Source organism: Convolutriloba macropyga, chromosome 4 (genome assembly GCF_964194025.1).
Source record: "Convolutriloba macropyga chromosome 4, txConMacr16.3, whole genome shotgun sequence".
NCBI classification, from domain to species: Eukaryota; Metazoa; Xenacoelomorpha; order Acoela; family Convolutidae; genus Convolutriloba; species Convolutriloba macropyga.
Window position 1 is genome coordinate 69,175,721 of NC_134471.1, and position 14,955 is coordinate 69,190,675.

The 14,955-nt window shown below is 35.5% G+C and overlaps 1 protein-coding gene across 4 annotated transcripts in view; it reads right to left on the bottom strand.

Annotated features, from left to right (window-relative positions):
* The window catches only part of LOC142338628 (uncharacterized), an 83,343-nt gene extending 69,007 nt beyond the window's left edge, over positions 1-14,336 (bottom strand). The window contains exons 1-2 of one of the 4 annotated variants that reach the window (XM_075388465.1): positions 14,201-14,289; positions 6,043-6,360 (exon numbers count right to left, since the gene is read on the bottom strand). In XM_075388465.1, the coding sequence (XP_075244580.1) occupies positions 6,043-6,360; positions 14,201-14,282 (400 nt within the window). In that variant the 5' untranslated portion in view covers positions 14,283-14,289. Of the gene's footprint in view, positions 1-6,042; positions 6,383-14,200 lie in introns of those variants that run through there. The other 3 variants (XM_075388466.1, XM_075388464.1, XM_075388467.1) reach the window with 3 other exon arrangements.
* Between the last annotated feature and the right edge of the window lie 619 nt (positions 14,337-14,955).

Here is a 14,955-nt window from a genome sequence, read left to right on the forward strand (position 1 = left end):
CAAAAAAAGTTTCAAAACAAACAGAAACTCAATGTCAAAATGCCGCATGTGAATAAAAAACCTCTAGCGAGACATTGAATTTTGATTCAAACAAAACAACTAGGCCTAGAATGAACCATGAATGGATTGGGAAAACCATTAAAAAAAACTATCCAAAAAATTGAAATAACTGTACAAATCAAAGTGAAATTGCCGCATGTGAACAAAAACCTCTAGCGACAAACCGAATTTTTGTTCAAACACCGTTTTTTGAATCTACTTTAAATTTAGAGCAAACAAAATTCACGACAAAAAAACCACTTGCTTTTTCACTCCACTTTCTGTTTCGGTCTGACCAAAATCACTACTCCAATTCGACTTCAAAAAATCATGAAAATGTGTGAACAGATCTTTAAAAAAAGACAACGCCCAATACAATTCAAATTCTTTGACTTGTAAAACACCAAGAGCAACACAATATAGCTCCGCTCAGCTTACAGCTTTGCAGCTATAAAAAAGAACAAGGCAGCTTAACCATCTTTTCTGAGATGGTTAACCAGCTCTTCTGACAAATGACAAATTGTCGCTGAAAAAATTACTACGAAACTTTAAATAGCCTCACTATGTTTTTGCGGCTAGTAATTTGTTTACTAGGGCAGGCTCAAAAAAGTCTTTCTAGGGTCGGGACTGTTTTGGGGCCGGTGTAAAAAAATTGATTCTGGAAACTGTTTACTCTTGTTTAGACTTGACAGTGTTGGTAGTTGATTCCAGATTACGTTTACTCCTGCGCTAGTCTCGGCAGAGATTACCCAAACATACCCGGCAGATTGTCGGAAAATAGCCGCCGTTGATTCCATTAAGCGTGATTGAGATTGAAAGAATAGAAGATATTGAAGAAAAATTTTTGTACAAAAACATTTTTTTAAGTCCGATTTATTTTGATGGTATTTCGGAGTTGATCATACTTCTGTTTCTGAGAGAGAGACTACAGGGGCTGCTATCATAACCAATAAGCATTAAAGATGTGAACTAAGACTTACCGGAACGACGTTCAAATAGCGGGCATCTAAAATTGGGCTTTAGGGGTTTATCCCGTTTCTGTTTTTGACTTCAATTTTTTATACTGACTCTGTTCATTTTGAATTGCTTTGCTGAGCAACTGATGTTCAAAATCCCTTTTAACAGAATGAGAGAATAGATAAACTAGCCAAGAGGAGTCAAAAATATTTCACGCAAAATGTTGAAAAAGCGGCAAAATGAGGTAAAGCGAAACATTTTTTTGTTCGACGAGTCCTAGCAGGACAAGTCCTGACGTACAATTCAACGAATTTTTATTGACTAAACAGAAAAGGTAGACCTAGAATGGACTATGAGTGAATTGAGAAAACCATTTAAAAAAACAGATTAAAAAATAAGAAAAAAAACAGAAAATCAATGTCAAAATGCTGCATGTGAACAAAAAAACCACTAGCGAGAAATTAAAATTTAAATCAAACAAAAAAATTAGGCCTAGAATGAGCTGTGAATGGATTGGGAAAACCATTTAGAAAAAAGCCGATCCAAAAATCGAAAAAACAGTAAAAATCAGAGTGAAATTGGCGCATGTGAACAAAAAACCAATACCAAGAAACCGAATTTTTGTTCAAACACCGTTTTCTCACTCTACTTTAAAATTAGAGCGAAAAAAAATCACGCCGCAAAACCACTCGCTTTTTCGCTCCACTTCCTGTTTCGGCGTGACCAAAATCACTACTTCAATTTGACTTCAAAAATCATGAAAATGTGTGAACAGATCTTAAAAAAAAAAGACAGCGCCCCAATACAATTCAAATTCTTTGAATTGTAATAAAAAATAGGAGCGCTATAATAGCCGGCTGAGAAGATGAGGGCGGTTATTAATAATATGTCTGCTGATGCTGGTTGTGATAGAACTGATCCCAGAATGTGTCCTGTCGGGTCTACCCGTGGTAGAGTTAGACCCAGAGTTCTTCTAAGAGGGGGACGATCTTGAAATATTTCAGTGTCAGTTCTCTTCTGGTGCCCGATTTGACCGCGATGTGCCCCTAAAATGACTACTCTGGTAATGGTCCTGTTATATTTGAGTATGTCTGCTATGATCCTGGTCTTTGCGTTTCGGAGTCTCTGAACTCTGGGACTGGTTTCGATACTTCGGAATTGAATTCGGCTGAGTTTTTTTCAGAATAGGTCTCACTGTTGTTCAACAGTAGATTAAGAGCTGTCACTGAGTAGGATTTCTCCTGGGCGGCTCTAAGAGTAGAAGTAATAAAGGAATCGTCGTTCTCCAGTAGTTCGTCCTCCTTTTGACCGTATAAAAGTGACCCTCTGAAAACCCTCTGAAAATATTGTGCTCCTGTTCTGGAATGTCTTAGAGTAGTTTTCGATGAATTTTTATTAACAATTGACTTCCATTTTTTCTAAGCTGCAGTGTCATTTTTAGTGTACTCAATCTATACTAACCAATTGATGAAAAAAATTGCAGATAACAACATTACTAAATGTTAAAAACATTCACAAGAAGAAACATAACCGACTAACGTCCGCGAATTGCTTTTAAACGACTGGCGAGCGCGCGGGGTTACAGTCCAACAATGTGAACGTGTTGGGCATGGAGGAGATTGAAGTGGGGGGATTTAAAGTGGGGAGAGATCAAACAGTAAGAACTGCTCTTCACATCATGAAATTATTTCTCTAAAAGTTTCTGTAAGTCGCATACTTAGAGTCTAATAAGCCGAAAGGCTCTAACAGAACTTCATGTTTACCGTGGACTGCCTATCTATCACTTTTTGGGACCAAAAATTCAAATTTTTCGGACAAAAAATTGCTCAAGAGAAAAAGTGCCTTAAAACCACAGGCCCAATATAATTGCTTCATACTTTATTTGAGCGCAATATACAGGTTTTCATTCGTACAACTATTGGAGATTGCGTTTAGTTTACACTTTTTACTCACTTGTATGATATCCCGTCCTTTTGCATTAAGATTTGTATTAAAAACTTTTTGAATTTCGGGACCTTTTCCGTTCGTGCCACCCCTGCTTAGTGGGTGCATATTATTTGTACCCTCCAGATTCGCGTGTCACATTTGAGCATAATGATTTACAATTTAAAAGCACGTGCTCTAGAACGGGGTGGGGGTACATAACGTATGGGCTGGGTCCAAAACTTTCGTGTACGTATTTTATTTATAAAATTTTCGTGTACGTATGTGAGTTCATTTGGAATTTAAAGACAAAATCGTTGAAATAAATTTTCCTGGAATTCGCAGAACTACAAACGGAAGTCCTAGAGGCCTGTTTTTCAGGCTGATCAGTTTGCGAAAGGGATTGATCTGATAAATAAATTTTTCTGTGACCAGTACAGCAAAAACTGTTTTGAATTGCAAAAACGTTGACAGAACGGTTCGAAACAGATAAAGAGAGATCACAAGAGCACCTCTAAAATTGCTGCCATCAAAACATTAACACCCAGGTCGACGTGTGTGTTAATGGTCAGACCCATCCAGACTAAAGTCAGTCATGATCAGACCCATCCAGACGATAATCAGCCATGATCAGACTTTAGCTCGTTTTTCATACGTGCTCGTTTTTAACTCGTTTTTATTGTTGCCGTGATCGAACCCCTCCAGATCATAACCAGCCATGATCAGTTTTAGCTCGTTTTTAGAAATTGTGCTTGCTTTTACCTCGTTTTTAAAATTTTGCTAGTTTTTACCGCGTTTTAAATTTCGGCTCGTTTACAAATTTTTCAGTAAGCAAGAGTTTCCAAAGTCGGGTGATCTTTGAATTAGTTTTTAATTATGAAACGACTTTTAATTACGGAACTTTTCTCTGTGACTTGTAAATTATGAGTAAACAAGATGTACAATTGACATTTGATTACTAATATATACTTTGTAAGATTAAATAAAATACAATATTTTTGTGTTCATTTTTATCTACAAAACAATGTTTACTGTCTAGTTCAGAAGACCGAACAACAACAACAACAGCTCAAGAAATGTTTGGTTTTCCTTGTAAAAAATCGTTTACTTTTTTCTGAATGAAGGATTGGAATTCAGTAGATAAAGTTCATTAGTAGATCATAAGTTGACATCGAGAAGGATTGCTCCTGGAAAAATCCCAAGAAAAATAAACAGACAGTCGTGAGCAACCAGCACTCCTTGTTAACTGTAAAAAGTGGCATTGCCAAACGCTGATTCAGGTTTGCGACATTTTCTGAAAAGAATCTCCTTCGGTTTATTCTGGATGTAATTTACGGATACTTTTCAATGAATTTTTATGAACTACTGTTGGACCTCTTTGCTCCTATTTAAATCTGTGGTGAACTCGATCTGCGACACCATATCTACTAATTGATGACATTTAATGGCGAAAATAAGCAAACTAAATGCCAAAGGCTACAAAAAAAGAAAAACATGTGCAGGTTTGTAAATTTCTGAATATTTAAGATTGGGTTTCGATTTGAGTTCTTTACTGTGCCGAATACATGTGATGGCATTCAATACATTGAACTAAAAATTGTCTATGAACAGCGTGTTTTCAATATATTCACGTACTTCTGAAAAACTTTTAAGCATGTTTAAAATTAATGTAAATTCCACATGATCAATGTATAAACTGAAGGCTTCAAGTTACACAATTTGATTCCAGGGTTTTCAGTTTTTTTGGTAAATTTGATTCGATCATAAATTGCTTTCATAACCGCAAAAAACTGTTTCAAAATGCAATTATCCATGAAAAAGTTAGAGAAATTAAATTTTGTGTATAATTAACCACACATTAAAGAAGCGATGTCGGGTTTATATGCAAAACCATCTTTAAAAAATTTTTCATGTCAAAAGTTTTTAGTTGTTGCTAGCAAAATAACTTTTATTTAGGTTCTTTAGGCAGCTTTTTTACAGCATCGAGAATTTTTGAAAACAAGAGTTAAGCTTTTAAACGGTTTTTTTAACCGAATTTTTTACTTTCAACTTTTAGGAAAAATTTGATGGTAGTCTGGTGAAAATGACTTTTATTAAAATCACAAATGAATAGCGTCTGACAAGAACTTCTTTCAAATGCGATGAAGTTTTATAGACGTAATTAAAACTAATCCTTTGTCTAAAATTAATTGTTTTGGTTTTAACCAAAGAAAAATTAAATCACTAAAGCATCTTTAAAATTGTGTAATTGCACAGATATAATTCCTGCTGTAATTTGAGTAGAAATTTTTCAAAAAAAGTAGACAGTGCTACCACAAAGCTTCAGTTAAACATGTACATCTACAAAAAACTTTGTGAAATACTGGTCGTCACTTGACTAGGGCCCTGAGGACCTATTGATGGCCTTTGTAGTCGAGTAAATTTCACCAAAAGACTTGCAAATAATGACCCATTCTCCTTGAGAATAAAAAATCATTTTTATTACTCTCTTCGTGATGCCAGATCTGGAGAGATTCAGAATCATCTATAAAAAAGCAAAAACATCTATAATAACCATGCCTTTTCGCAAATAGATGAAACAGTAATCGGATCTGTCCCATCATAGCCCCCCTACCACCTAGGTTAGATGGCATTAAACGTATAGCCCTGTCTCACTCATGATAATTTTGTGGGGACTATAATGGGAATGCCTTTAGGCAATATTATGCTTTTTTTTAAATAAGTAGATGTCATTGGCTTTCATTCCAGAGCATTTTTGAATAATCAAGTTTCGAAACTGGCAATAACGAGAAGCAAAGATAGAGCGTAACTCTAGATAGAGCGCAAAATCATACTAAGACCATATATGATTTCTTAGTACTCATAGAAAAATTATATATGCTTGTTCGATGTTTCAGCGAACGTCATTGCTTATGGTTTCTTGGTTTCAATACAAAGATCATTTATGATTTCTTCAAGTCATATATGAAAAAATGGAAATCTTATTAAGATCATACTAAGATATAGTCTATGATTTGTATGGTATCATATATGATCTTAGTATGATTACTAAGAAGTGGCGACCCGGGGAATGAAAGATGGAGCGCATTCAATAACTTCAAAGACAAAAAAATTCTTCCTAACTGTTTCTGTAGGATGATCGACGCGTGGGTCCCAGAATCAGGTCACATTTTAGTTGAAGGCACAATAAATACGCGGCTCTGTTTTTCTTCATTTGGCATTTCTGCTTCATTAAAACTCTTGATTCTTGTGAGCAGATGTGTCTGTACTTTTCGTACCTAGTTTTTGCCCAATTGCAATCTTCAACTTTCAGTCGGGGGCATACAAAGTTGTCCTCACGAAGAGATACAGAGGACAAATTAACATTCAGAATGTAAATATAAAACAACGAATAATAAACTTTCATAAGGAACCGATCGTAAATTTTGATATGCTTAGTAGCATTTAAATGAAAACGTTCAAACTGCAAATTTGTCTTGTGAGATTTCAATTTTGACAATTTTTATATCAGAGTTCCATCAACGAGTGTTTACACTTTGAATTTTTACTCTGTATTTGTGAAAGTGTAAACGTTGAGAGGTCCCAAAGACATTTCTATTCTTAATTTTGCTCAATTGTTTTCTTCAAATATTAGTCGTTCTGATCCAGGTTAGTGGAGAAGGAGCTATTAATTATGCTGGATTTTTTTGTTCGGTTAATTTTGTGTGACCAATATATTTGACGTAAAAAAAATTCAGTGGTATCAGCGACCGAGTTGAAGGCCACTCGAGCGTAGATTGTTCCAATGGGAGGATTTATTTCAGTTCGCCTCTTTCGAGGGACTAATGAGATTTAAGGTTTTGAAAACGTCTGATTCATTTCTTTTACTATTATCAATTTTTAGAAGAAAATTAAAATGTACCCTATTTTGCTACTAGCCGTCAAAATTTTGTTGGGATTTCTTTACTTTTTAAAGTTCTTTTGAAATCAAACTTGCAGTGAAATAATGAACATTACCACAGGGATGTTATCGCCACCGAGAAGTTTTCAAACTCCGAGGCGAAGCTGAGGTGTTATGATAACTTCGAGCGCGATAACAACAGTGTGCTAATGTTTTTAGTCAACAGCTGTAGTGCTTTCAAAATTGATTCAAAATTGAACACAGTTTTATAGGTTTTTCATTTCTATTTTTTGCGGACAATTACATTTTCAAAGGTAAGTGATATTTCTTCGGATTTGTTCTTCGTTTTGTCCTCATCCCCCCGCTCCCCCTCCCACACACACATACACACACGCAGACACACACACAAACTTACATACACTTACACACTCACACACACTTATTACACACACTTACACACACACACGCACACAAACGCACGCACGCACGCACGAACGCACCGCACGCACACACACCCACACGCACAAACGCAGACACATACACACACACACACAAACACACACATACATAAACACACACAGACAAACACACACACACACACTTACACTCACTTGCATACTCACACAAACACACAGAGACACACACACACACACGCACATACACACACGCACCCACACACAAACACACACACTCTTACACACACTTACACACACACGAACAAACACACACACGCACGCACGTTTGTACAAACACACAACACACGCGCACCCACGCGTACACACACACACACACACACCAAACACACACACAACACACACAACACACATACACAACACACACCACACACACACACACACACAAATCACACAAAACACACAAAACACACACACCACGCACACACCACACTCACACATCACACACATCAACCACTCCACACACACACACACACACGCACACACAGACACACACACAATTATTACACACACACACACACACACACAAACACACCACACACACCACACACAACACACCACTCTCTCACCACACACCACACACACACACACACACACACAAATCACACAAAACACACACACCACGCACACACCACACTCACACATCACACACATCAACCACACCACACACACACGCACACGCAGACACACACACACACAATTATTACACACACACACAAACACACACACAAAAACACACACAAACACTCTCACACACACACACACACAAACAAACACACACACACACACAAACACACACACACACAAACAAACACACACACACAAAAACACACACAAACACTCTCTCACACACACACACAAACCCACACACACAAACACACACACAAACACACACGCACACACACTCACGCAAACACACACACACTTATTACACACAAACACACCACACACACTACACACTACACACCACACACTAACCACACAGACACACACACACACACACACACACACACACACACACACACGCACACACACACACTTATTACACACACACAAACACACCACACGCACAACACACCACACACTCACCACACACCTCACACACACACACACACACACACCACATACACGAGCAAACACACCACCCACACCACACAACAAAAACCCAAGACTCACCAAACACACGACATAATTTTATTTAGATTACAAGTTTATCAAGCTGTTTCCAGCATTAGACTACGAGTTTGTCACCACTCTGTTTACTTAGTAACAGTGGCGATAAAAGAGTGTGATAACTCGTAGTCTAATGCTAAAATGTTTTTCCGGTGTCAATCGGTTATTAAAATTTATTACACTGGAAGTTTATTTAACTGCTATTATCGCAACAGGTGTTGATTAAAAGAACTTATAGCATGTATTTTTGTCCAAATTTTTTCAGTAGGCTGCCCATGAAATAGCTGTGATATAATTAGTTTTTTAAAGAATCCTTGGCTACTTTGTCGTACACTATCGGGCAGACTCACGGTGAGATATTTTTGTTGAATTTTAAAAAATTTATCAAAATTTTATTTCACAAAATTCAATCAAAAGCTTTTTGTAGCTTTTTCTAGTTTTTAAAAGCATTCAGAATAAATTTCAGATTTCTTTCACTCAGTGTAGGCTTTCCTCAATTTCCGAAATCTTTCGGATGTCTTAGTCTAAAAGGGCGCTCAGATAAAACAACTATTTGAGAGGATATCAACCTTCAATTACATTAAAATAATAGGTAAGGTTCCTACAGAGAAACTTAAAAAACCTGAATTTTAGTTAGAAAAGTTTTATTAATAAAAACAATTTTTCGAACTATTGAAAACTTCTTTTGTAACAAATGCAAGCACTATCAATTGGAAGCCAGATACACGTTTAAATGTTTCTGCGTGTGTTAGTTGTGCCACGAATGTTAAAAAATCTGAAACAGATGTCTTTTTAAGAGCATCTATTAAAACTGTTTTGTTCTAGTCATTCAAAATTACTGTCAAAAGAACAGCTGATTTGACAATTGCATCAATTTTGCATGTTTTTCATAAAAAAAAGATTATCTTGATTTTTCGGTGGGTTTTACAAAACAAAAAAAACAGCGGTTCAATTATTCTAAGATAAACATAAGTTAACACCAAAACACCAAAAATTCCCTTCAAATCAATCACTTTTTGTATTTTTTCTCTATGAGTAAGCTATCGTTTCCCGGACAATGCATAACTGAAAAATTTCCTCAAATGCTGTTATATTGTTTGTGCCATTAGGCTAATTTTTACTGAATCAATTTGGAGCACAAATGAAAATAAATTGCTGCTTACGACTATTGCACGTTTTTGATTCCACCTGGAGAATTAGTTTGCATATAATTTCGATAATTCATTAAGACGCTGAGAAAAATTATTGTTGAGTATTTTTCTATTGTATGCCAAACAGACTTATTCTTAAAAAAACTCTAGAAAACAAGTAACGATGCAAAGTTAAAGTTCTCAGTGAATGATTCCCTGCACTACAAAATCATCACAAAAGGGAAGCAATTTGCCCTTACTCAAAACAGCACAACAAACTTTTGTCCCTCAAATCTAAAAAGTCACACGATTTTTAATAGTTCCAGTCAAAAAATGGTAAATTTATCTGCAATTGTAGATTCAGAGGACAATATCAAGTCTGCCATATATTTGTATGTTATTGTTTCACCAAAGTGAAGTGTTTGACTTTTACACTTTTAGAGAATTAAAAACGGTTTTCCAAGTTTTTCTAGAATTATTGTTCAAACAATACCCCCAAAAAATTTAATGGCTTCCACTTCCTTTAAAAGATTCTTAGTCGGGGAGATTCTATCGAAATTTTAAGTAAAATTTAATAAACGCACAAACACTCACGCAAACACACACACATTTATTACACACAAACACACCACACACACTACACACTACACACCACACACACACACACACACACACACACACACACTTATTACACACACACAAACACACCACACGCACAACACACCTCAATTTCCGAAATCTTTCGGATGTCTTAGTCTAAAAGGGCGCTCAGATAAAACAACTATTTGAGAGGATATCAACCTTCAATTACATTAAAATAATAGGTAAGGTTCCTACAGAGAAACTTAAAAAACCTGAATTTTAGTTAGAAAAGTTTTATTAATATAAACAATTTTTCGGACTATTGAAAACTTCTTTTGTAACAAATGCAAGCACTATCAATTGGAAGCCAGATACACGTTTAAATGTTTCTGCGTGTGTTAGTTGTGCCACGAATGTTAAAAAATCTGAAACAGATGTCTTTTTAAGAGCATCTATTAAAACTGTTTTGTTCTAGTCATTCATAATTACTGTCAAAAGAACAGCTGATTTGACAATTGCATCAATTTTGCATGTTTTTCATAAAATAAAAAGATTATCTTGATTTTTCGGTGGGTTTTACAAAACAAAAAAAACAGCGGTTCAATTATTCTAAGATAAACATAAGTTAACACCAAAACACCAAAAATTCCCTTCAAATCAATCACTTTTTGTATTTTTTCTCTAAGTTTTGCTCAATGAAAGAGGTGACACTAAGATTTTCAAACCAGTAAAAATATTGTTGTTTTTTTTATTGTTACCTATTGTTAATTTTTTCGAAAACATTTGTTTGTTGCTGTAAATACAAAAGAAGAACTAACATCAAAATTTAATTGCCTAAATAATATTAGCTAATAATTTAGAGAAATATGAGTAAGCTATCGTTTCCCGGACAATGCATAACTGAAAAATTTCCTCAAATGCTGTTATATTGTTTGTGCCATTAGGCTAATTTTTACTGAATCAATTTGGAGCACAAATGAAAATAAATTGCTGCTTACGACTATTGCACGTTTTTGATTCCACCTGGAGAATTAGTTTGCATATAATTTCAATAATTCATTAAGACGCTGAGAAAAATTATTGTTGAGTATTTTTCTATTGTATGCCAAACAGACTTATTCTTAAAAAAATTCTAGAAAACAAGTAACGATGCAAAGTTAAAGTTCTCAGTGAATGATTCCCTGCACTACAAAATCATCACAAAAGGGAAGCAATTTGCCCTTACTCAAAACAGCACAACAAACTTTTGTCCCTCAAATCTAAAAAGTCACACAATTTTTAATAGTTCCAGTCAAAAAATGGTAAATTTATCTGCAATTGTAGATTCAGAGGACAATATCAAGTCTGCCATATATTTGTATGTTATTGTTTCACCAAAGTGAAGTGTTTGACTTTTACACTTTTAGAGAATTAAAAACGGTTTTCCAAGTTTTTCTAGAATTATTGTTCAAACAATACCCCCAAAAAATTTAATGGCTTCCACTTCCTTTAAAAGATTCTCAGTCGGGGAGGTTCTATCGAAATTTTAAGTAAAATTTAATAAAATCTTTTTGGAAAAGAATTTGAATAAAATTTTATTTCAGAAGGAGCTTCTTCCCGTAAATAATTAACTTTTTGTTTTCTGCCTATTATAAACCGATAGATGTACATTCACCCGCATTTCTACTGCATTTTTTGCAGATTTTATTTGGTTACAGTTGTTTGGCCGGAATAAAACCGGTCCCAAAAAGTTTCGGAATTTAAAAATTTTCAAATTCCAATGATTACAATTTCATATTTTTATTTCTTTTTGAAAACAAATTCTGGAAACTATTTTTGTAACACATAATTTAGACAAAACGAATCTTTTCCTTCTGTGCCCCCCAGTACGTTTTGCGCCCCCAGTTACAGAGCACGTGCCATTACATAGAAAATCATTATGTAAAATATGGAACGTGCGTCTGGGGGTGCAAATAATATGCGCCCACTAAGCTGGGGGGGGGGGGGGGCACAAACGGAAAATATCCGACAAAACTTTATCTTAATGAGTTTTCCCATAAGCAAATTTCTTTAATCAAAAGATATCGTTGGTGTTGTTTTTAACAAGTAAACATGACAACGCTGAATGCAATCCAAAGTAGTGAGTTTCAATATCGTGTCAAGATTCTTTTTTTTTAAATAAATTTTGATGCCGCGCAAATTCAAATGTTTCAACGACTGGTTTGTTCAAGTTTTTAAATCGAAACAAACAAAATTGATTTACAATATCCAAGCTAAACGTTTACAATTATTTAGGGGGATAAACTTATAAAATTAATCTAATTTAATTCAGTGAAGATCGAATTATTCATGTACAGCACTAAAACAGTATAAAGCATGAAAATTTCAGCATTGGTACTCGTTTTAGATACATTTCCAATGTATCAGACCTGTAAAAAGACTTTTTCTATTCAAACTATATGAATCATTTCTGATATTCACTGCGACCACACTCCGGGCATATCGAGTTTTATAATGTTCAATGTTTCTTTTTTTTTTCAAATTAGGTGTTCACAATATCCAGATAACGTTCAAGTTATTAATACAAATCAAAGGTAAAAATGGCTAAGAACAGCTAATTTCTATCTTTAAGTTTTAGCAATTTCTTAAGATATGATGAACACAATGAAATTTTGTATGAGAAACAAGCTAATAATTGTAATTATAAAATCAATTTCATAGTAATCAATTATAAATTAATTTTTTCTGATTGTGCAGTTGTGTTGAACGGTTTTTAATCAATTGTAGCCAACAGCAAGGTGTTTTCCCTCAAACTCTCAATTACTGCGGGGCATGGAACTGGTGTCGAGTTTTCACTGCTAAAAACCGACTGCTAATTCGTTGATGAGAATTGGTGAGATTTTCGCTCAATGTTGTGAAAAAGAATCTCAACATCTAGCATAATACAAGGTATGAGGACCCGAGTCAAGCTTTTGGAAAAACAACCATAATGTAAGAATAGGGGTGATATCTCTACATCTAGCAACGCAAATCTTACAAAATTTTTAGAAAATCAGCTTATGATAGAAGATCAAGAAAAGGGAAAAGGAGTTTAGCAAATGCATTTTAGGTAAGAGTCTGCATTTTGGCTCTTATAATGTTGAATTCAGTAACAATAGCACTGAAAAATGTTTTTCATCGCATTCTGCTCGTAACGTTGAAAAATTTGAGCCGGTCAAAATTTCGTTTACCGCTGTCAGCAGAAAGCAGTGAAAAAATTCTTGACCCTAACTAAAACTCAGCGCTAAGTTTTACAGCTATTCTCAAAACATCATCGCTATCTTCACATTTACCGCTGCAAGATGCGGGCGCTTTAGGTGCTTACCGATGCAAGAACGTGCTATATAACAACATATAATTTGTAACACACAACTTGTAAAAAATCACTGGGGGGGGGGCAAAACAGAACAGGTCCAGAAAATTAATGTAAGAATAGCGGCGAATAGCGAGGGGGAAAATATCATGTTTTCCCCCTCGCTATTCGCCGCTATTCTTACATTAATTTTCTGGACCTGTTCTGTTTTGCCCCCCCCCCCAGTGATTTTTTACAAGTTGTGTGTTACAAATTATATGTTGTTATATAGCACGTTACTATGTGAAATAATAGCGCATGCGCCTGGGGGGCGTAAAAGATATAAGTCCACTAAACTGTAGGGGGCCAAAACAAAATAGATTTAATTTTCTTTACGAAACTTTGCCCCGGATTCTTGCACTTGAACATTCGGATCTATTCGGTTGTGCCCCCCCCCCTTAGTGAGCTTATATTATTTTACTCCCCCCAGGAGCACGTGCTATTTTCTTACACAGTAACGTGCTATATAATAACATATAATTTGTAACTGGGGGGGGGGGGGGGCGTAAAAAACATCCAAACATTCCATACCTTGAAGCTAATCTCTAATCTAAACAAGCGAAAGTGAAAATGAGGAGTATCCAAAAATAGATCCTTTCGTTGGACAAAATCATCCACTTCCATGTAAACTTATATGTATATTCTGCTTTGTATAATAATCGTGCAGTTTGAACGTTTGGTTTGATTAAAAGGCATTTAAGTTCTAATTTCATTAATTTTCGTTTAAAACTCAATATGATGCAATAAGATAACATTCTGATATACAAAATTGAATTGAATATTTAAATACGCTGGTGGTCTACCGTTGCCTTCATTACACACCAAAAATTTACTGTCCGACAAGAATTTTCGGATCTATTCTGTCCCCCCCCCCCCCCCCCCCCCCCCAGCTTAGTGAGCATAAATTTTTTATGATCCCCAAGCGCACGTACTATTTTCTTACATAGTAACGTGCTATATAACAACCTATAATTTGTAACTGGGGGTCATAAAAAACACTGGGAGGGGGGGGGGGGAACAGAATAGATCCGAATTTTCTACTCTTCTTAGTATGTATTTAGAAAAACTTATTTAAAAAACAGACGCTCCCCTGCGTTAGTAACCTGGGCTGCATCTGAGGTTTAAAAAACTGAATCTTTTCCGTTTGTCCGTTTGTACCCCCCCCCCCCCAGCTTAGTGAGTGCATATTATTTGCACCACCCAGACGCACGTGCCATGTTTTTACATAATGATCTACAATGTAATGACATGTTCTCTGTAACTGTGGGGTGCATAACTTACTGTGGAGGGGGGGGGGGGGCACAAAAGGAAACGATCCAAAAACCCAATGCTAACTGAGAAGAAATCCCAATGTCAAGAAATAACTCCATCAATTTATTGCAGTAAAATAGATATTATCTCGAGTTCTTCAATCATGGCTCTATTTTC